Source organism: Marmota flaviventris, chromosome 11 (genome assembly GCF_047511675.1).
Source record: "Marmota flaviventris isolate mMarFla1 chromosome 11, mMarFla1.hap1, whole genome shotgun sequence".
NCBI classification, from domain to species: domain Eukaryota; kingdom Metazoa; phylum Chordata; class Mammalia; order Rodentia; family Sciuridae; genus Marmota; species Marmota flaviventris.
Window position 1 is genome coordinate 18561761 of NC_092508.1, and position 24367 is coordinate 18586127.

Sequence of the window (24367 nt, forward strand, 5' to 3'; positions counted from 1 at the left end):
TCTTACTGTGCCTCCTGGTAAAATATCTGAAAGTCAGAGTCTATAGCAATTTAAATCAGGGGGTGGGGGACTAGGAAACAAATTCACCAAGTGAATTTTGAAAATAATGGTGAGTGGGACTACTCCTACTTCTACCCCTTGGTTCAGAGATCTAGGTATTCTCTATAAATGTAATGATTTGTTGATTTAAGGTGTAGATTGAACATCCCTAGTCCAAAATTCCAAAATCTGAAACTCTTTGAGTCTAACATGACACCTCAAATGGAAAAACCACATCTGACCTCCTCACAGTACTTTAAACACAAGTTGCACTAAAAATAATTTATAAAATTACTTTTAGGGTAATGTGTATGAGTTATATATGAAACAAAATAATTTTGTGTTTAAATTTGGGTCCTATCCCCAAGCTATTATATGTATGCAAGTATTTCAAAACATTAAACAGTTCTGGTCCCAAGCATTTTGGATAAAGGATATTCAACTCAATCTATATTTATCTTGAAGGGCATCACATTCCTAATAAGATCATCTCTAAGCTGCACTTTTAAAAGCTATTATAGTATGCCACCTAAAACTGTCTCAGATTTGACTTAGATTTCAAATTATGTATGTATTTACATTTATACATGTATATGCATATATATGAGTACTTATAGAAAAAAATTAAGAAGCTGTTGCAATGCCTACCAGGCTAGCAGCTTTGGGACAATAACAGATGTGATAAGATGAGTTGATTCTGTGGTCATCTGCCCTTGTCTTATCTTTTTTCCTGCAGAGTAGACTCCTTGTGAAGGGAAACCTATTCTGTAGCTTTTATCTGGGCCATCATGGCTGTTTTATTCATGGGCCCTTTATGGAAGTATTGGAATGAGTTAGGTCAGAGATTAGCTGACTTCACTTAATAAGTTAGCCTGCTGATTGATACTTTCTCTTTAGTGGAGTTCTCTGGTAAAACAGATCTTTACCTTTGTACATACTTTCATAAACCTGTCCATATACTTCCAAAAATAATTTCTGGATCTTCCTTGCCTTTGACCATCTATCTAAACTCCTTGCCACCACCCAGGAGTCCATGTCCCACTTTTTTCTCACATGAAGTGGATAAGGAGATGCATTTCTGAAAACTCTGCCCAGTAAAGGATTAACCCTTATCATTGTCTTTCAGAGAAGTAATTTAATGGGGCTATAATTCATTTTCATTTTGGAACAGTGTCCTGAGATGATCCATCCATATTTATTTCTTTCCTTTCAGCTGATCTTGGGAATGTCCTAGGCCGGTTCTTGTTTTCAGTTCCTGATTACTTGGGCTTAATCCAAATAGACCTGCTTCCTTTTTTTGATGGATCAATGCTGTGCTTCTCTGATCTTATGACTTCATTGATATGGTAGCACCCAGATCATGAGAGTTACCTCTGGGTACATAGTCCTTTGATGACCAATAGGCAAATGCTTAGACTCTTCCAGGGCATAGTAATTTGCCAAGAGTAGTATGCCACACTGAGCACAGTGGTGCACACCTGTAATCCCAGTGACTTGGGTAGCTGAGGCAGGAGGATCAAATTCAAGACTAGCCTGGGCAACTTAGCAACACTCTATCTCAAAATAAAATTTTAAAGGAGCTAGGTACATAGCTCAGTGGTAGAACCTTCCCGGGTTCTGTTCTCAGCATACCATTCAACACCCCCCCCACACACACAAAAAAAAAAAAAAAATTATGCCATATTTTATAGATGATGTGTTAACTTTCTGCTGCAGACAGCATAGTTTTGCTCTAGAATTAAGGTTCCAGGCTGCACCTCTTCTGTAGATAAGTGACTCTGCACAATGTCTTTGTCCTGAAGTTGGTATTTGGCTCCACAGAGCCTATAATCTTCTCTCTTGAGCATATCAATACTCCTAGTAACAACCAACCAGTTCCATAGTCTTTATGGTTATTATTTACTCCATATCACTTGTAACAATTCTCTACTACTATATAATAAACCACTTCGTAATTTAGTAGCTTAAAATAGTAACTATTATTGCTTATTAATTTATGTTCACCTTAGTTCTGCTTACTTGGGCATGGCTTGGCCTCTATTGCTTGGATTTTCTGACTTTCCCATGCATCTATAGTCATTAGGTGGACTGGTTAGGGTTTGACTGGTGCAATCAAACTTCATATGGTTGGCTGTTGGCTGGCTATTGGTTTTGGTGATTGGGCCATGTATCTTTTGCCATCTAGCAAGCTGGCATGGAGTTACTCATATAACAGTGATGGGGTTCCAGGAGAGGAGAAATTTACAAGACACCTTTAGACTTAGGATCTGAACTCACACATTGTTACCTCTATCACATTCTTTGTGGAAAGGAAATCAAGCTAACCCCATTAAAGGATGAAAGATTAGACTGTACTTCTGGATGAGAGGCATAGATACAGAGGGGAATAAAACAACTTTATCGAGGTGCAGTTTACACATCTTAAAATTCACCTGTTTTACATATACAATTCAATGATTTTTAGTAAATTTATTCACTTATATTCTATCACTGTAATCTGGTTTTAGAACATTTCTGTTACCCCAGTACAGTCTGTTTTACAATCATTCTGCCAAATTTTTAAATGTTGTGGAGATTGCATTAGCCATGTCCACTTTTATTTATCCTGTCCCGATGGAGCACAAATGAAATTCTTAGGAATTATAATACTATTGGATACCATAAGTATTACTACCAACAGTGGAATTTCTGTTGCCATTGTCAAATAAGTGCCCCAATTCCAGAGCCTTATCCTTAAAGTATGCTTCCTAGGCCCATTTCTTGTACCAACTGTTGTAGATCAGATTCCTCAAAATTAGACTTTGAAATGGAGGTTAGTATACCAGTGAGTTATTAAGGAAATATTCACAGGGGAATACAGGAAGGGAGCAAGAAAACCAAGGTAGTGAAGGGTAAGAAATGAAGCATGGGTGTGGTCTTGGACCAAAATCACACAGAGGTTAGACTTCATCCTGGTCCTAGAGAAAGTATCTCATACCTTGAGGGCAAGCCTAGTTACTGGCTCTGAAACATTGATCTAGGATGATATGAGGGTGTAGAAGAGAGATCATAAAAATGGGGCCAGAGGGGTTTTGAGTGGAACACTTAACATTGTTAGCCATTGACTTAATTCATGATGATTTCCCTAAGTTAGCACTTTTATCCAAAGCATGAACTTTTCATTTGAATGGACGCTGTCTACTTATGAGTTCAGGTATCTGGGAATAATGGAGGGGGAAATGGGCTTGTTTGAGAAGGTTTAACTTTATATTTATTAACTTAAAATACTTTGATTATTATAAGTTGAACTGACATTTAGTAAATAGTATTATAGATCATACACAATGAAAGAACATTTGGGGTTTTTTTTGTGGGCGGGAGTGGTACCAAGAATTGAATTCAGGGGCACTCAGCCACTGAGCCACATCCCCAGCCCTGTTTTGAATTTTATTTAGAGACAGGGTCTCACTGAGTTGCTTAGTGCCTTACTTTTGCTGAGGCTGGCTTTGAACTTGTGATCCTTTTGCCTCAGCCTCCCAAGCCACTGGGATTACAGGCATGTGTGCTACCACACCTGGCAAACATTTTGGTTTTTGTTTAACTTTTTATACATTAAGCTAGCTCTTGGTAATAAAAGGTTATTTTCATAATTCTTAGCTAATTCACTGAGCACTTGAAGATTTAACAACCTCATTACCTAACTTTTAGGCATATCAATGACTTTGGCACTTGAAATGTAAATTTTTAAATGACAGCTGTTAAAATTATTAATATCTTTATATATTTATATTACATTGATTTAAAATTATTAACTATAGGAACAACAAGGCTATGACAGATCCCTCCAGAAAGTATTTAATCAGTAGTAGAGAAAAGCAACTGAGTTTGAAACAGACAGAAGAAAATCGGACATCAGGTAAGTTTAGGTCTTCTATATAAGATTTATTTGATACTGTATTAGATTAGAAATAAATACTTAAACTGGGACATATGTCTACATTATTCAGGAATAATGCAAAATTCATTAAGTAGTTATTCGGCTCTAATTCATATCCAGTATTTAGCCAAAGAATGTGTTTGTGTGTGTGTGTATTTTTAATTTTATTTCTTTATTTTTTGCAGTGCTGGGGATTGAACCCAGGGCCTCACACATACTAAGCAAGTGTTCTACCACTGAGCCACATTCACAACCTGCTAAGATATTTTTATAGTGTTAGAAATATAAGGAAACTTGTATTCTCTCTCTCTCTCTCTCTCTCTCTCTTTATATATATATATATATATATATATATATATATAGGATCCAGGCTTTACCTTCTTTCTCTTTTTGACTGTCTGAAATTAAGCTCTTTTGTTGTCACAGCTACTAGGACCATAGATTGAATCAGAGAAGTTAAATTGGTTGAAATAAAAATTAATCAATGTTGCTACTTATAAGATAATCTTATTTAGAAGATATTGAAAGTGTTGTCTAAAGCCGTTGTTTAAAATTGCCTTATAATGTTTTTATAAAAACGGAAAGGATGTTTATGAGTTTTTGTCAGATGTTTCCCACATTGACCTAGGTGTCTGATTATAGGAAATTCTTAGAGACTCAGATATCTGGTAGTGATTGGAATATCATGTCAGCTTAAATTGAAGCAAGCTAAAATATGTTGTAGTTTTGATAAATTGATAATTAAGAATTTACTTAGGTCTCTGAAGTGTTCTCCTATTAGTGGTTTGGGATTGTTATATTGATTCCTACAGAAAGAAGTATCTAATATGAGTCTTAACTCTGAAATATTTAATACTTAAATGATATAAACTCAACTTGTTGGTTTTCAGCTTTTATAATCAGCCAATAGTTAGAAAGCAGAAAAATATATTTTCCTTAACTAAGGAAAATATAGAAGTGTATGGCTGGGGCTCAGTGGCAGAGTGCTTGCCTAAAACGTGTAGGGCACTGGGTTCCATCCTCAGCACCACATAAAAATAAACAAATAAAATAAGGGCATGCTGTCCATCTACAACTACAAATATATATATATATATATATATATATATATATATACACATATACACACACACACACATACATACACACACACATACACAAATATATATGTGTGTATATATATATATATATATATATACACACACACACACATACATACATATACGTGCAGTAGAGTCACAGGGTTAATCAGTAAAAGAACTAAAGTTAACACAACTAATAATTGGTTGGAGAGAGGAGACAAAAAGTATCCTCAGTACACATCTTTGTGGACCTCAGTTTGGGGTCATGTGAATGAAAATCTTCTAATTTTCTATAATGAAGAGTCAACTGATACTATTTAAAATGAATACATAAAGAAATAGTAGAAAGGCAGTGGAATGAGATGGATGTCATTACTCTAAGTACATGCATGAAGACACAAGTGGTGTGACTCTATGTTGTGTACAACCAGAGATATGAAAAATTGTGCTATATGTGTAATATGAATTGAAATGCATTCTGTCATAACAAATTAGAATAAAATTTTAAAAAAGAAATAGTAGAAAGCACAGACTTCTAGCACTGTACAGAAGAAGAAAAACTAAGTTTCGAAAAATGGTTAGAAACTAGAATCAAAAGTTTATAGAGCTTTTGGGCAAGGGAACCTTGCTTTACTATTCTTTTCCCATAGTACTTAATCTCTAAATATACATGTTTTAATTTGATGAAAACAAAGGGAAAAAACAGTTTAATGTAAACAAGCCCAGTGTATAATTTATTATTAAATGAATTTGAATGGTTGATTTAAATGTTAAATTTTTCCTTTGTTTGTTTGTTTTATAGGGCTTTTGCCTTTGCAGTCATCATCATTTTATGGTAGCAGAGTTGGGTCTAAGGAGTACTCTTCTGGTGCCTCTAACCTAGACAGGTATGCATTAATTGTGTGCCTTATGGAAAATTTGAAGAGCTTTCTTTTTCAGAATTTTGAATGATGGAATGGGCTATGCATTATGTTTCTAAGTGAATTACCTAATTTAAGCATATCAAAATTAAATGAGATACATAGAATTTTGACAGTTCAGTTAGAAATTACTTTAGAACTGTGTTAGTTTGATATCTCTCACTCTACTCTTTTGCTTTGTCTCCCTCTTTTTTTTTTTTTTGTTTTGTGGTACTGGGGATTTAGCACAGGGGCACTCTAACACTGAGCTACTCTCCAGTCCCAGCCCTTTTTATTTTTATTTTTCCTTTTGAGATAGGGTCTTGCTAAATCAGTGGCTCCAAGTTTCCTTAAATTTGTGATCTTCCTGTCTCAGCCTCCCAAGTTGCTGAAATTATAGGGATGTGCCACTATGCTCAGCTCTTACTTGATCTCTTTTCAAAAATTTTTTCAACAAGTGAATAATCTTAGATCTCAGAAAACTTACACTGAGGCTGCAGGTTGTGATTGGTGATATTATCAGATTCTAGACCACTGTATTTTCCATCCTCCCAAGTAATGAGCCTAATAAGATTTCTCCTGAGGCCTTTTTAATGATGCCTTTGTTTCCAGTGTATTTGTTAAGCTGCTTTCTAAAAATTAAGTTTTTTTTTAACAAAAATTTCACATGAATATCTTTTATTGGAAAAAAGCTAGTCTGAAATTTAATTGTTGATTCTATATATATTTTTTAGGTTTATTGGATACATATAAAACAACTGCTAAGCACTTGTTGAGAAGGCATGATTGTAGAATGTGGTACAGAGGGGTGATGGTTTAAAATGTAAAAAGTGAAGGTATATAATATATATGCATGTATAATATATATGGTGTGTAATGTATATTCTGTATGATGACCTGTCATATTTTGTCTTATTATTGGAGGTTAATTCAAAGTGATAAAGACATCTTATTTGTAAAGATGATTAAGATGAAGTAAACAACTAGATACTATATATTTATGTATATTCAACCTTGTGTGGTACCTCTCAAGTGCTTTATGACTACAGTAGTAATAAGTTATTTATACTTAAAATCTTGAATTATTTCGTCTCATTAGAAGAATTTTGAAGCAAATGATTTTTTAAAAAATGCCTAAATTTGGTTTGCAAATGGTTTATTAAATACACAAATTTATTAAAATAAAAGAATGAGCATATTCGTTCCAGATAGGAACATTTGGGAGAAAAATCATGTTAGTGCAAAGCTACCCTCAAATATCATGTGAAAATTTCCAGATTGGTGTGAAAACCAATAATGAGCAAAAACTGAAGTCATAAGGCACAAGTCAAGTATTGAGAACTGGGCTTCAAAACCAAAATGAGGCTGGGAATTGTGACTCCACTTAGAAGATATGAAGCTGGGTATCTAGAACAACTCTCTGAGCTAATAAATGAGAGCAAAACATTTCTGTATAACTACCTGTTGTTGGACTTTTAATTTGCTGCTTACTGATGCTCTCTGAATAGGAAACAAAAGATTCAAAAATGGGACTTACAACAAATGGCATCTGCTTCAGTGTTACCTATATAGGGGCAAGAATTAAGAATCCAAAACATAAAGTCCTGTGTTCAGTAGAAGACAAGGCAGAGGCAGTTACCAAGCATTTGGTAAAAAGAAGATCATGGAATGCAGTAGAGTGAGGAAGTGATCTGTAAAAATAAAATTAATAAGATAATTAAGTTGGGCTTCTTGGTCTATCCTCCATATCTTCTGAGTATTACAGGAAAAAAAGATGAAGGAGAATAAAGGCAAGAAATAGAGAAATAATGGATAAAAATAATGAAAGTCCTCACATTGAAAAACCTCCACAAATGCCAAATAACAAATATTCTTTTAAAAAATCATTATAGAAGATGGTGGCTAAATAAAAATTTAAAAGAAAATAATGACCTTTATAGAAGAGAAAGTCAGATTGACATAAGCAACCATAGGAATAGAAGACAGATGGTAACAGATTTATAGCATAAAAATTCTATACCAAGTTCAATTACAATTGAAGAACATAGACAAAAGAATGTTGTTTTTAGATATGCAAAAACAAGGAAACTAAACAAAGGAGTAGAAAAAATAAGTGAGCCAGGAAGTTTAAAAAGCATATTTTAAAAAGCTAACTATTTTTAGCATGTTTGGCTAATAAGTGCATGTGGTATAAAGTTCAAAAGACATAGGGTATATACAGTAAAAAAATATTTCTTTCCTATCTCCTAGTTTTCATTATTTCTTTCCAGAAGCAACCACTGTTAACAATATCTTTTTGAGGTTATTCTATGTATATAAATACATTTTGATAGTTTTTGTGAAATGGGAATTGGTAGGATTAAAAGTAAAGAATGAATAAAATATTGGACAATGAGAAGAAATACAAGAGGGAGGAAGGGTACAGAGATATTAAAACATTTAAAGTTCCTTATTTATGAAGCAGCTGCAGTTAAGTTAAATAGACACATTAAAAAAAGATTGTGGGCTGGGGTTGTGACTCAGTGGTAGAGCACTCGCCTAACATGTGCGAGGCCCTGGGTTTGATCCTTAACACCACATAAAAATAAGTAAACAAAATAAAGGTATTGTGTCCAACTACAACTAAAAAATAAATATTAAAAAAAAAAAGTTAAAGATTGTTTCTTCTCGCCAAGGTGAAGTACTAGGGACTGCTTTTATCTTCTCTCCTGAAACAGCTAAGAACTTGAGACATTGGTTATCAAAGAATGGACCATGATCCCCTGAGAGATGCAAAACAGATGAAATGAATCTTATGACTGCCCCAGCTTACTTCCTAGAGGTTCCCAACTCATAGCACTGGGTGAGGGAAACAGGCAGAGCCCTGTGCTCTTCCTACATTGAGGAAATGAACCTGGGAGTCCAGGGAGGCCAGCTGATTAGAATTTACACAGCAGAGTACCAGAGGGGACAGAGCTTCACAAAGAAAGAATTGCAGAGATCTATAGAGGATCTTCCTTGAGTATTTAGTTGAATAATGTTTGTACCTTGTTTGGGGCTGAGAATATCCAAAGTCAGGGAAAGAACCACTCAAAAAAGATGTAAGGAAGGGGGCTGGGGTTGTGGCTCAGTGGTAGAGCATTCGCCCAGCACATGCAAGGCCCTGGGTTCAATCTTCAGCACCACATAAACAATAAATAAATAAAGGTATTAAAAAAAAAAAAAAAAGATGAGAGGGGATGGGATTGTGGCTTAGTGGTAGAGTACTCGCCTAAGATGTAAGGAAATAATACTTGATGTTCACAATAAGCTAGGCATAATTTCTGTTCCTAGTAGCAGCAGTTTGAAAACTAAGAAAGGTCTTGACTTGTTAGTGAGGAAAACTATCACTAGACCAATTTCTGTTCTGGTCCCACAAACTAAACCTTAAAAGCAGGACCCTGAAAGACTGTTCCCAGAAAGTTAACCATATCCCAGAACAGAGTTAAAGAATGTTTGTAGAAATATGAAATATCCATCACCTAAAAATGTAAAATTCACATCTACCTGCCATCCAAGAAAACATTAGTAGACATTCAAACAAGCAGGAAAATATATACTCTAAGGAGGAGATTCAATAATACTGACTCAGAAATGACATAGATGATAGAATTAGTAAACAGATATTTATATTCTGTATGTTGAAAATAGAAGAACAAACATCAAATAGACAGAAGATACCTTTTTTTTTTTTTTTTGTACTGAGGTTTGAACTCAGGAGTGTTTAACCACAGAACTACATCACCAGCCCTTTTATATACACACACACACACACACACACACACACACACACATATATATATATATATATATATATATTTTAATGGACACAATAACTTTATTTTATTTATTTTTATGTGGTGCTGAGAATTGAACCCAGTGCCTCACATGTGCTAGGCAAGCAATGTACCACTGAGCCACAACCCCAGCCCCCTTTTTTTATATTTTATTTAGAGACAGGGTCTTGCTGAGTTGCTTAGGGCCTTGCTGAGTTGCTGAGGCTCCCTTTGAACTCACAATTCTCTGGCCTCAGCCTCTGAGCTGCTAGAATTATGGGCATGCAACACTGTGGCTGGCAGAAGATATTTTTTTTAAACCTTAAAATTTTAGATATCAAAACTATAATGCACTTGAATGGTGTGACTCTACTTTGTACAACCAGAGACATGAAAAATTGTGCTCTGTATGTACTATGAATTGAAATGTATTCTGCTGTCATGTATAACAAATTTAAATAAATATTTAAAAAAAAAAAACCCTATAATGGGGCTCGGATTGTGGCTCAGCGGTAGAGTGCTCGCCTATAACGGGCACGACCCAGGGTCGATTCTCAGCACCACATAAAAATAAAGGCATTGTGTTGTGTCCATCTACGAAAAAGATTCTCTCTCTCTCTTAAAAAAAAAAAAAAAAAAAACTACAATGCAATTTGAAAAATACACCAGATTAACAGCAGATTAGATAGTGCAAAAGAAAAGATTAATGAATTTAAACAACAATAATAGAAACTATCTACTGTGAAACAAAGAGGGAAAAAAAGACTAAAATATTAACAGAGTTACAGTGAGCTGAGGAGCAGCTTCAGGTGGCCAAATTATTTTCTAGCTTTAGGTGGACACAGTATCTTTATTTTACACTTATGTGGTGCTGAGGATCGAACCCAGTGCCTTCTGCATGCTAGGAAAGCGCTCTACCACTTGGCCATAACCACAGCCCCCCAAATATATCTCTTAAATTAGAGTCCCCAAGGAGGAGAGAAAAAGTGAGAAAACAAGTATTTCAAGAAAATAATCTAAAAGATTTTAAAGTTTACTGAATAATATAAAACCACAGGTGGAAGAAACCTCATAAAGCATACTGAAAGCTATATCAAGTACAGTATAATTAGTGCTTAAAACCTGTGATAAAGGAAATCATTGTAAAGATACTGGAAGAAAAAAAGACATTAAGGGCCTGGGATTGTGGCTCAGCTGTAGAGCACTCGCCTGGCATGTGGGAGATCCTGGGTTTGATTCTCATTACCACATAAAATAAATAAATAAAATAAAGATATTGTGTCCAACTATAACTAAAAAAAAAGTATATAAAAAATAATAACTTAATTGAAAAAAAAAGAAAAAGACATTAAGTATAGAAACAAAAATAAGCAGCCGGATGCGGTGGCACATGCCTTTAATCCGAGCGGTTTGGGAGGCTGAGACAGGGGGATTGAGAGTTCAAAGCCATCCTCAGCAAAAGCAAGATGCTAAGCAATTCAGTGAGACTCTGTCTCTAAATAAAATACAAAATGGGGCTGGAGATGTGGCTTAGTGGGTCAAGTGCCCCTGAGTTCAATCCTGGGTTCCCCCGCACCAAAACAAAAACAACAACAACAAAAAATAGTGCCTAATGCATGGCCTAGCCAGACAATAAGTAATTTGGAGCAACTGGTTTTCCTTATAGGAAGTAAATCATGAAGCTGGGTGTGTTGATGCTCACCTGAAATCCCAGCTAGTTATGAAGCTGAGGCAGGATTATGGCAAGTTCGAGGTCAGCTTCTGCAATTGAGCAAAATCCCTGTGTCAAGATTTTTTAAAATGGAAAGGGCTGGGGATGTGGCTCAGTGGTAGAGTACTTGCCTACCACCTGAGAGACTCTTATTAGTCCCCAGTACCATGAAAGGAAAATAAAGTAATTTGTATTCTTTTCTCACAACATGACAGGTAAATGTGAATTAAAGACTTAAAGAGAGAGGAAAACCAAATTTAAAACTTTTAGAGAAAATACTGATAAATATTTCTGTGAGCTTATGGCACAGGATGATTTCTTTTAAAACACACACAAATCAAAGCCATGAAAGAAAAAATAAATTTCACTACCAAAAACTTTTAAACTTAGATATATGATAGACAAAGGATTATTGTACAGAATATGTAAAGAACTACAAATCATTAAGAACCCAGTGTAAAACAAAGTATATAGAAAAGCATTTCAAAGAAAAAAATATATAAAAATATGTTCATTGTTAGTGGTAGTCAGGGAAGTGCAAAATAAATAACATCAAGTTCAAGTATCACTATTCTGTTTAAAATTAAAACTTCTAATAATAAGCAATGGAGAAGTGAGAAAATAACAGTTCATTTTGGTAGAAATATAAATTGCTTTTGGCTTTTTGGAAAACACTGTATCTAAGACAAGTAAAAATACCTTGAATATTTCCACTTATAAACATATAAACTAGAAGTTTTTCTTAAGGAAATTGAGTAGGAAATGTTTGTTGTGTTGGTACCAGGCAGAACTATACCTTACAGGGGCAAGAAACTGGGCTTTACCATTTGTTGCTCCACAAACCCAGAGTCAGATTGGCAGGAAAATAGATTTTATTCAAAGTCAGCTTTGAAGGAAGATAGAAACTTTTTTGTTTTAAATTTCCGTCTTTGGAAAATTCAAGAGCCAGGAAAGCTTTTATAAGAGGCAGCAAAGTGGGACAAAAGGCATGTGCGGATTTAATTATCCTGTGCTAGACAGGCCACAGCAGAGGGCAGTTCCTATTCTTAGCTTCCATGTCATCCTTCAGACCAGGAGAGGCAACTCTTCAGCCTTTACTCTCAGTATGAGGAAATACAGGATGCTATCAGGAAGTTGTTCTTATAGAAGGACCCTTAATTTGTCTGTTTCAGTGTTGCTATTTATAATTGTGGAAGAAGTTGACTCCCTAAATCTGTCCAAGACTAGGTAAACTAATGTGTGATATCTCTAAAATGGATAAAAGTGAATAATAAAGTATAATTATATATTTTTAGTGTAATTATTTAGTTTTCCTCAAGCCATTAACTTGGTTTATTTTGCTTATGGGTTAAATATATATAGTATTATAAACCTCTTTAGCTCTCTCTCTAATTCATATTTATGAGTTTCCCCTCCAAGTGACTTTAATTACCATTTTACCATTATTACCCTAAGTTTAAGATTTCTTCCCCTAGATAGTGACTTCTTTGAATCTACTGGAGTATGGTAGTAACTTTCAAATTTTTATTTTGCTTCTTCCTTATTTACTTTTTTTTTTTTTAAATAGGACTGTTTCAAGCCAGACTCCCTCTGCCAAAAGAAGTTTGGGATTTCTTCCTCAGCCAACTCCTCTTTCTGTTAAAAAACTGAGGTGTAACCAGGATTACACTGGCTGGAACAAACCAAGAATGCCCCTTTCCTCTCACCAACAGCAACAACTGCAGGGGTGGGTAATTTTTCACTTTCTGTTTTATAAAATAATTCAATTGAATTGTGCTGTTATAAAAAAATAATGAAAGGAGTCACATTAATTATAGCTCTAAAATATTTACAAATTAGATCACTTATGAAAGATTTCACACATCCATAAGAAATGTTGAGTCCATTATCTGATCTCCAGATGATTTTTTGAAGTATATATAATTTTCTTTTTAAAGGCAAAAACAAAGATTCTCCAAGCTCATACACTGCCTCTTAGTACTGATATACTTTCAATGTCGATTTTAATGTATTCTCTTCAGCACCTTTATGATTATATTTTTGTTAGACATAAAAAAATGAGATCATAATATAACTGAAATAATGATAGTAGCAGTCACACCTAAAGTGTTTATTATGTGCCAGATTTTGTATGCTAAGGGTTTAGTCCTTTTTTCTTTAAACCCTTTCAACAGCTATGTCAGATAGATATATTAAAATTCTGCTTTTATACATTAAGTAGCTAAGGTTTAAGAAAGTTAATTAACTTGCTTAAAGTGATGTAGTCAATAGGACAGCAGTGTTAAATCCAGGCAGCTGGACTCCAGTTGAATTCTTAAGCATTGTGCTATATTGTTTGTTCTCTAATTTTTCACTGCATAATAATCCTTATGTATTAATACAGAACTTTAAACTATGTTAGTATGCATTTTAAGTTTCTCTGTTTTCCAAATATAATCCAAGATAGAATGAACGTTTATATGTGTGTATGTGTGTGTATACACACACATACACACATATGTTTTATAGTACTTCATGAAACTTTTACAGGATAAATTGTTGAAATTGTTAAGACTAAGGAAAGCTGTTTTATTTATTCATTTATTTTTTATTGGGGATTGAACCTCGGGGTGCTTTATCACTAAACTACGTCCCCAGCCCTTTAAAATTTTTTATTAAATACAGTGTCTTTATAATTTGCTTAAGGCTTTGCTAAGTTGAGCATTGACGGGTATCTTCAACTTAGCAAAACCAACCCTATCTCAAAATAAAAAGGGCTGAGGATGTAGCTTAGTGGTAGGGTGCCCCTGGGTTCAATTTCCGGTACCAAAAACAGTGTTCAGGACCAGGGATTCCTTTTTTAAAAAAATATGAGTAGAAAACTTCCAGGTCTTCAGGATAAAGGAGGCTACCTAATTTTAGAGTTCCTTACAAAAACTGTTTTTGTTTGTTTGTTTGTTTGTTTGTTTTAAAGAAAGCCATGAAATCAATGAGGAGTGCAAAGAGGAGCACACATGATACATGCTTTGGCATTACCAGGAGACAGTAGATCTTTAAATTACCTTCTAAGTAGATATGCAAGCAAAATTCCTGTGTAGTGTTCCTGTTTCTGCTGTCTAAGCTTGTAAATATTGAAAGAGACAAGAGACTGAAGTATTTACATGAAAAAAACATATACGAGGGGAAGACTTATGAAACCTGAAGAAATCATTCTCAGAAAGGGAAAATTAAATATTAACTACCCACATACTAAATTTAGATTTCAATGTTGGTAGTTGTTTAAGAACATTCTTGGGCTGGGGATGTGGCTCAAGTGGTAGCGGGCTCGCCTGGCATGCGTGCGGCCCGGGTTCGATCCTCAGCACCACATACAAAGATGTTGTGTCCGCCAATAACTAAAAAATGAATATTAAAAAAATTCTCTCTCTCTCTTTAAAAAAAAAAAAAAAAAAAAAAAAAAAGAACATTCTTAGAAGCTGGGTATGGTAGTGCACACCTGTAATCACAGCAGCTTGAGAGGCTGAGGCAGAAGGATCTTGAGTTCAAAGCCAACCTCAGCAACTCAGCAAGGCCCTAAGCAAGTCAGCAAAACCCGGTCTCTAAATAAAATTTTAAAAAGGGCTAGGGATGCAGCTCAGTGGTTAAGCACTCCTATGGTCAATCCCCAGTACCAAAAAAGAAAAAAGAAAAAAAAATCAAGCACAAAACTAAATATCAAAAAGGTACCTTCTACCTAGAAACTCAAAAAATCATATTAAGAGACTCTTGGGTCAAACAAACAAATTGCAGATATTCTGAAAATGAATAAAATTGGAAATAAAGTGTAATCATCAGAGAAAAATTAGTGGTGGGAATACATAAGTATACAGTCTTAAACCAAAGACCATCTGTATATATCAATGCAAATAAAAGATTGAAAATAAATCAATTCTGAGTTCCAACTGAAAAAATAACAAACCAAAACAAAACACAAAGAAGGAAGTAATAAAAATGAAGAGAGTTGCATGAAATGGTGAACTGAAAAGCAGTGAGTCATATTAACAAATCAGAGTCCATAGTCCCCAACTTACATTGGTTCAATTTAGTATTTTTTTACTTTAAAATGGTACAAAAGTGATACATATTTGGAAGAAACTATACTTCAAATTTTAAATTTTGATCTTTTCCCAGGCTAGCAATATGTGACACTATACTCACTCCTGTGATACTGGGCAACAGCAATGGCAACAAACCACAGCTCCCAGTCAGGCGTGCAGTCTGAGGGTAAACAGCTGACACTGTATAGCTGTTTGTTGCTCAGCTGTGATTTTTGGTAGGTTACATGTATTTAGTGCATTTTCAACTTATAAATATTTACAACTTATAATGGTTTTATATGGGATATAATAAGCTGTTCTTAAGGCGCATCTGTGCTAGTTACTTAAAAAAATGATGAAATAGATAAGTCACTGGATTTTTAGACAATATAGAAAGAAGGGAAGCAAGATAAGAAATGACAGGGGGAAATAATTGTTGATAAAGAAGAAATTTAAAGAATCATTTGAGACTATTTTGTACTTGGCAAAAAGAATTTCAAGTGGTCCTGGGTTATAGCTCAGTGGTAGAGGGCTTGCCTCGCCTGTGTGAGGCATTGGGTTTGATCCTCAGCACCACATAAAAACAAATAAACAAAAATAAAGATATTGTGTCTATCTAAGCTAAAAAAAAATATTTTAAAAAAAGAATTTCAAGTAAATGGATGGAACTGGAGAATATCCTGCTAAGTGAAATAAGCCAGTCCCCCAAAAATCAAAGGTTGAATGTTCTCTCTGATATTTGGATGCTAACCCATAACAAGGGAGGGTTGGGAGGGGAAGTAATAGAAGTTCGTTGGATTAAACAAAATAGGAGTGAAGGGAAGGGGGTGGGGTGGGAATAGAAAAGACAGTAGAATGAATCGGACATAACTTTCCTATTATGTTCGTATGTGAGTACATGACCAGTGTAACTCCACATCATGTTCAACCACAAGAATGGAATCAGCATCGTAATGAGTTACACCCTCATTTATGTATAATATGTCAAAATACACCCTATTGTCATGTATATCTAAAAATTAAAAATAAAAGGATTTTAAAACTTAAATGAAATGTATTTTACCAAATTGATCCCTCAAGATAGAAAACTTAAAACAGTTTATATGGAAAGAAATGAAACTTATCAAGGAGCTTCCTCACATAAAAAGCACCAGGTTGAAGTGATTCACAGGAAATTTCTGTGACATGTTTAGAAATCACAGAATCCTAGTGATACACAAATTATTTCAGAGCTTAGAAATCGAGGAAAAGATTCCGGTGCTTACTTTTCATGAAACAGGTATAACCAAACCTATTCAAGAAGCACAAAAAAAGTATAAATATCACTCATAAATATTGCTGCAAGAAGTCCTAATGCAAGTCCTTTGGATGCAAGGCAACTCTACCAACTGAACTATACCCCCAGCCTTGAATTGTGGATGCTAACCCATAACAAGGATACTTACTATTTTTACTTCTGTTTAATGTTGTGTTGGAGGTATTAGTCAATGTAATTAGATATGGAAAAAAGTAGAAGCATAATAATTGTAAATGAAATACCTAGAAACCATAGTGAGTCGATGTTAAAGTAGCTTAAACAATTAAAGTATTTAGCCAGATAAGCAGGACTGAAAATTAGCAGACATGCCAATACAAATAACCAGTGTGAAGATGTAGAAAGAGAAAATCCAATTTACAGTAGCACCAAAAAAGAAAAATACTTGGGAATAAACTTAAGAATTTTTCAAATTGGGGAAAATTACAAAGTACTCCCAAAAGACACAACAGTAAATTGAAATCCATAGAAAATATCAATTATTCATGGTTAGGACATCTTAGCATATCAAGGTACATAGTTATCTCTACAGTAAATTTAATGTGATCCCAGTAAAAATGCGGTCAGCTTTTTTATGAAGCTGTAGTAATTGATATGTTTCTGTGAAAAAAATTCATATGGAAAAATAAATACAGAAAAATAGTAGGAAAATGCTGAATAGAAATAGGAAGAAGAATAGTCCTACCAGATATTTTAAGATAGTATCAATTCATTATAATTAAAACAACTTTGTACTAATGAGTAAGTAGATGGGCTATCGAATAGAATAGATAGTCCTGATTATAGGAACAATGGACTTTATTAAAACATTAGAATAAATATGCAGTCATTTTGAAAAATATACAGATACATCTTTTTTTTAGGTACTGGGGATTGAACTCAGGGGCACTTGACTCCTGAGCTACATCACCAGCCCTATTTTGTATTTGATTTAGAGACAGGGTCTCACTGAGTTGCTTAGTGCCTCTCTTTTGCTGAGGCTGGCTTTGAACTCTTGATCCTCCTTCCTCAGCCTCCTGAGCTGCTAGGACTACAGGCATGCGCCACCACTCCTGGCACAGTTACATCTTTCTGGTGAATAAATTCCAAATGAAACAGTTCTAAGCATAAAAAATTAAACTCTTCAAGTACTTGGAGAAATTTTTGGCAAATTTTTATGTTATCTTAATGTAGGGGAAAGGCTTTGTAGATTTGATTCAGGATCAAGATTCAGTAAAAGACTGATTAATTTGACTATATAAAAATTAGATTTTTTTCATGGCCAAAAACAAAGGCAAATGACAAATTGAGAATAAATACTTGCTATAAATATTATATATAAAGGGCTGATACCCTTAAATACAAAAAAAAAAAAAGGTATAAATTGAGGTGAGAGGAAGGTAATAATTTAGCCTAATGGCAAGTATCTAATTTTCAATTAGATGAAACTAAATTATCATGATATTATAATGCAGTGGTTCTCAAAGTGGTTTTCTCCATATTGGTAGTGTCAGCATCATCTAGTAACTTGTTAGAAATGCATATTTTTGCACCCTTTCTGTCGAGACCTACTGAATTAGAGTCTCTGGGGTGCCATCCAATAATGTGTAGTTTTTAATAAGCCCTTTAGTGATTCTGATGCATGACTAACTGGAGAACCCCTTGGTACTATTGCACTACACAGACTTCAGGAACTGCCCACGCTATACTGAATGTACCTTAAATACTATTTTTTTTTTCTTTCAGATTCTCCAATTTGGGAAATACATGCTATATGAATGCTATTTTACAGTCTCTGTTTTCACTTCAATCATTTGCAAATGACTTGCTTAAACAAGGTATCCCATGGAAGAAAATTCCACTCAATGCCCTTATCAGGTAATTGTTATATACATTCTTTAGTAACCTCTTACCTTGTTGATTATAGAATAATGGAATTTTAATGCTTAAAATTTTATATGCTATTATACCATCTAATGTTTTGTAAGACATGTTAACCTTGTCTCTTTTATTTTACCAGACGCTTTGCACACTTGCTTGTTAAAAAAGATATCTGCAATTCAGAGACCAAAAAGGACTTACTCAAGAAAGTTAAAAATGCCATTTCAGCTACAGCAGAGAGATTCTCTGGTTACATGCAGAATGTAAGTTAGCAAATGGTTTTTAAATATTTCAGAGATATGGGAAATTGTAATTATTTTAGTATTTAACCTGATTTTTGTTTTAAAATGTGATTTGGGTAGTGTGATCATCATGGATTGAAAAACCTAAGAAGTTATAAGGTTCTGTATGATTCTTCTTGTTTTATCGTATTTTAATATATAGGTGTGGTGTGCCAGTGAAAAATAACCTTATTTTAGCAAAGTGGAGAGTCATTCATTCATTCATTCATTCTAATGCAACTGAATAGTAAAGAATATAAAATCTATTATTTTTATTTTTACTTGTAGTTTTGGGTTAGGGTGAGGTGAGGTTTGCAGTGCTAAGATCAAACCCAGGGCCTTATGCATGCCAGACAAGTGTTCTACCACTGATCTACACCCCAAGCCCTTTTCATTTGTTTTTCTTCACACAATATGTGCCCTAAAATCCTTATTAGAATAAATCTGACCTTGTTCACATACTTCTCTTTCAGGTGCTTATATGAATCACATTGGTAGCAAACTGGCTTTTTTTTTTTTTTAATTTGTAGATGGACACAAAATACCTTTATTTTATTTATTTTGATGTGGTGCCGGGGATTGAACCCAGTGCCTCATGCATGCTCTACCATTGAGCCACAAGCCTCGCGGTTTTTTTTGTTTTGTTTTGTTTTTAATCTTGAACTGACATTTTATTTTATTTCTGGTACTGAAGATTGAACCCCGGGCACTATACCACTGGGCCACATCGCCAGTCCTTTTATAGACAGGGTGCTTTGCTAAGTTACTGAGGCTGGCTTTGAACTCGTGATTCTCTTATCTTAGCCTCCCGAACTGCTGGGATTACAGCCGTGCGCCACTGTGTCAGGATAACAAACTGTTTTTATTATTAATAAAAAAAAAAAAAAAAAGTTTTGATTTGATGACAGATGTTATTATCTTCTTACAATGTTATTATTATCTTCTAAGGATGCTCATGAATTTTTAAGTCAGTGCTTAGACCAGCTGAAAGAGGATATGGAAAAATTGAATAAAACTTGGAAGACTGAGTCTATTCCTGGAGAAGAAAATTCATCAGATATTTCAGCTACCAGAGTATACACTTGTCCAGTTATTACTAATTTGGAGTTTGAGGTTCAGCACTCCATCATTTGTAAAGCGTAAGTAACTTCTGAGAAGACTTCTTTCTCTTAATTCTTTATGGCAAATAATAAAACTTTCTTTTGATGTACCAAATGCTATGAATTCTTATCTTCCTTTCCACATCAGGAAGAAAGCATAAACCCACAGAGTATACAGAACCTTTCTAAGTCATTATCTTTCTATAAAAATGTTTGGTGGGGTAAGAATTGAAGAGAATTCCAGGCTAGGCAGTGGCACACAGTGTGGCAACTGGTAGGAGGTGGGAGATAAGCATCTAGCTGTTTCCAGGTCTTTGGCATGTGGCCCCCACAGACAGCGTACAACATTGCGGTTTGCTTCCCAACCAGCAAGAGCACATCTCACTCAATCTTCCTCTGTTTCTGCCCTCTAGACCCAGATTAAAAGGGCTCCACACAGATAATATGTATTAACTCAAAGTTAAGATTAATAACCTTAATTTTAAGGTTTTGCAAAATTCCTTTTTTTTTAAATTTTTTAATACTTATTTATTAGTTTTCGGCGGACACAACATCTTTGTTTGTATGTGGTGCTGAGGATCGAACCTGGGCCGCACGCATGCCAGGCGAGCATGCTACCGCTTGAGCCACATCCCAGCCCCTGCAAAATTCCTTTAACGAAATAGAGTAGCATCACCGTGGGAGTGATAGCTCATGGTTGACAGGAGTTTTACGACTCAAACTCAAAGGATATGGAATTTTACAAAATCAGGTTTCACCTTAGAACTCTACCTGTCAAGTGCCATTATGTGTATCTGCAAGTATGATGCCAAAGCTGGTGTTTTAAGTAGAAAAACTTGACCTCTTTGCCTTATGCTGTGTACACAGGAGTTCTAGAAAATTAAGAAACCGCACCCCTCCCCCTTTCTTTTTTGCCTAAGTTTTAAAGTAGCTGTTGCTCAATTATACTGCTTGCTCACAGTTGAGCTACTTTTGTTTTATTCTAAATAAATTGTTTCTTTGGTGGGGGAGGGGAGCTTTTATTGTCAGGAAAGCATTCAGCAAATTTTTATTGAATGAAAACTGTTCTTATGCCCCAGTCTTCAATTGTGGCAATAGGGAACTGAGCTGAAAATCAAAATGCTGATAAAGAGGACCAGTGAAAAATAGTTAGCTAAACTAAAAAGAATCAGTTTAATTTCGAGTAAATTAAATAGGGTGTTTTGATCTCTGAGCTCTTTTTTTTTTTTTTTTTTTAATTTATAAAAATATATCCAGCCAGGCACAGCGGTGCACACTTGTAATCCTAGTGACTTGGAAAGCTGAGACAGGAGGATCGCAAGTTCAAAGCCAGCCTCAGCAACGGCAGGGTACTGAGCAATTCAGTGAGATCCTGTCTCTGAATCAAATACAAAATAGGGCTGGGGATGTGGCTCAGTGGTTGAGTGCCGTTGCATTGAATCCTCAATATCCAAAAAAAGAAAAAAGTTTGTGGGTTTTTGAAAACATAAAAGTTTAAAGTTTAGTATTTTAAGAAAGTACTTAAATATTACAACTAAGATTGTTTTCTGTATTAATTTAATAAGTGTTAAAATAAATATAAAAAGGTCTAAGTGTTGTCTGTTACTTATGCCTGCTCTTAGTGTGTCAGCTTTATTCTGCAGGGGTGAAGAGTGTTTCAGGTATATTTGTATCTTTATATTGCTCTAAATACACATATTTGTCCCCTTTTATTGTTAACAGATGTGGAGAGACTATTCCCAAAAGAGAACAGTTTAATGACCTCTCCATCGACCTCCCTCGTAGGAAAAAGCCACTCCCTCCTCGTTCAATTCAAGATTCTCTTGATCTTTTCTTTAGAGTAAGTAAAATCTTTTGTATTTTCACATAAGTAAATTTTATATATCATAGGTAATTGTTTTTAAAGTTGGTTTCTTCAAGGCAAGAGTTTCTATCAAATTATCTTCAGGAAAAACAAATGAAGAATATGTAACATTTGTTTTATAAAGATTGATAAATCTATAGTTCATTGAAGAAGAAAATTGGTTGATTAAGTAGATTATATATTTAAGTCAGTAGCAATGTTTTAAACAACCTTAGAAGCAGTTCATTATTTGTAAACATTAAAGCATTTGAAGTGAAATGCTACAATTTGATAACATGAATTAAATATGAAGATACTGTATAAAAGTTGAGTAATGAAAAAAAGTGTTTTTGCTTTTCATTTCATTTCCTTAGTTTGTATGTGTACCCTGATGAGAATAGGAAGAAAAAAATTATGTTTATCCAAAACTGTAGGTAAACTATACACTGGTACACTGTCACAGATAGAAAAGTTCTGGGGCTTGATCAGACCTGTTACATAGAGACATTATAACTAGTGGAACTTTGCCAAGATCTCTTTATCTATATAATATGGTCCTTATTTTGTTGCAGCAAATTGGCAGGGTTGTCTTTGTAAGATTTAAAAAAAGAAAACTATTCTTTTAACATGAATGTTCATCTCCTCCCAAAGATAAATTCTCTTTTTTTTTTTAATATTTATTTTTTAGTTATAGTTGGACACAATACCTTTATTTTATTTTATTTATTAATTATATGTGGTGCTGAGGATCAAACCCAGAGCCTCACACATTAGGCCAGCGCTTTACCGCTGAGCCACAACCCCAGCCCCAATGCTCTGCTTTTTTGTTGTTTAATCTTTCTGTACTGTTCCTGTTGTAATCATAGACTTAAGACTTTCCTGTGTATCTTATCCCCATTTTTTTAAGGATTTCTTGTTTCAGTTTTCTCTAGGTAATGATATCCACCCCCAACTTTGTTCCATTTAGAGCAGTTGTTCTTAGTGGGCTGTCACCAGAAGATTGAGTTCCATTATAAGGGGTAGAATTACACCTTACAGACCATGAACTCCACCAAATCTGAAGATGATCTTAACTCTGCTATAGCCATATGTTAAAATCTGGATATACTCTTGGAAGCGACTCATGTGTATCCATGAGGAAAAGTTTGAGAATTTGCTACTTAAGAGTCAATTTACTATCATAAACTGAGATGTTTCCTTGGTAAAGACGGAATTAGGAATTCTGAAAGAGGACATGATATTATAAGATGACTATATTTTAAAGATTAAGTCTTAATTTGGTACGTCTTATGGCTCAAGACTTAAAATTTAAATTGGTTCAGAGTTGTCCTTCAACTGAACTAGTAAGACTAAAGAACATGATTTGCATTGAATGAGCTAATGGGATTCAATTTCATCCTTCTTTATTTTTCTCTCATCTTTTTGTAGGCAGAAGAACTTGAGTATTCCTGTGAAAAGTGTGGTGGGAAGTGTGCTCTTGTCAGGCATAAGTTTAACAGGCTTCCTAGGTAAGCCCTTTAATTACCCTTTTAAAAGTAAGTGCTTTAGCTGGGCGCGGTGGCGCACACCTGTAATCCCAGCGGCTCCAGAGGCTGAGGCAGGAGGATTGTGAGTTCAAAGCCAGCCTCAGCAAAAGCAAGATGCTAAGCAACTCAGTGAGATCATGTCTCTAAATCAAATACAAAATAGGGCTGGGGATGTGGCTCAGTGGTTGAGTGCCCCTAAGTTCAATCCCCAATACACACCACCCCAAAAAGTGCTTTATAAAAATACATAATTTTTAAAAAATATTTTTTAGTGCTGGGGATGTGGCTCAAGCGGTAGGTAATGTGCTCGCCTGGCATGCGCGGGGCGCTGGGTTCAATCCTCAGCACCACATAAAAGTAAAATAAAGATGTTGTATCCACCGAAAGCTGAAAAATAAATATTTAAAAATATGTATTTTTTGGTTATACATGGACACATATCTTTATTTTGTTTATTTATTTATTTTTATTTAGTGCCAAGGATCAAACCCAGTGCCTCACATGTGCAAGGCAAGCGCTCTGCCACTAAGCCACATCCAAGTACTTACAAATAGAAGTGAAGTGTAGGAATGAATTGGTGAGAGGTCAGCAACCTAAGATGTAAAGGTTAGAAAACGAGAATACCCTTGCATAAGAAAGGAGGGTGGTTTGGAATGGTTAAGAAGAAAGGGTCTTGAGAGTTCCAAGAAGATGGCAAGAGGATGCAGCTGGTGAGACTTAGAAGTGATGATGGAGACTAGCCAATAGGTTTTTAATTCAGTAATAATATGTAACAATTGGGCAATTAGCAAGAATACAGGTAACAATAAATGTTGGTGGTGAGGATGTTGGGGGAAAGTTTCACTCATACATTGCAGGTGGGTTTGCAAATTGGTGCAACTACTCTGGAAAGCAGTATGGAGATTCCTAAGAAAACTTGGAATAGAACCACCATTTGACCCAGTTG

General features: G+C 34.8%; 1 protein-coding gene across 3 annotated transcripts in view; it reads left to right on the forward strand.

Annotated features, from left to right (window-relative positions):
* The window catches only part of Usp37 (ubiquitin specific peptidase 37), an 83784-nt gene that overhangs the window by 24111 nt on the left and 35306 nt on the right, over positions 1–24367 (forward strand). For all 3 annotated transcript variants that reach the window (XM_071619616.1, XM_071619617.1, XM_027941847.2), the window contains 8 exons: positions 3837–3934; positions 5840–5924; positions 13009–13167; positions 18537–18668; positions 18811–18934; positions 19901–20091; positions 21775–21892; positions 23324–23403. In XM_071619616.1, the coding sequence (XP_071475717.1) occupies positions 3837–3934; positions 5840–5924; positions 13009–13167; positions 18537–18668; positions 18811–18934; positions 19901–20091; positions 21775–21892; positions 23324–23403 (987 nt within the window). The remainder of the gene's footprint in view (positions 1–3836; positions 3935–5839; positions 5925–13008; positions 13168–18536; positions 18669–18810; positions 18935–19900; positions 20092–21774; positions 21893–23323; positions 23404–24367) is intronic.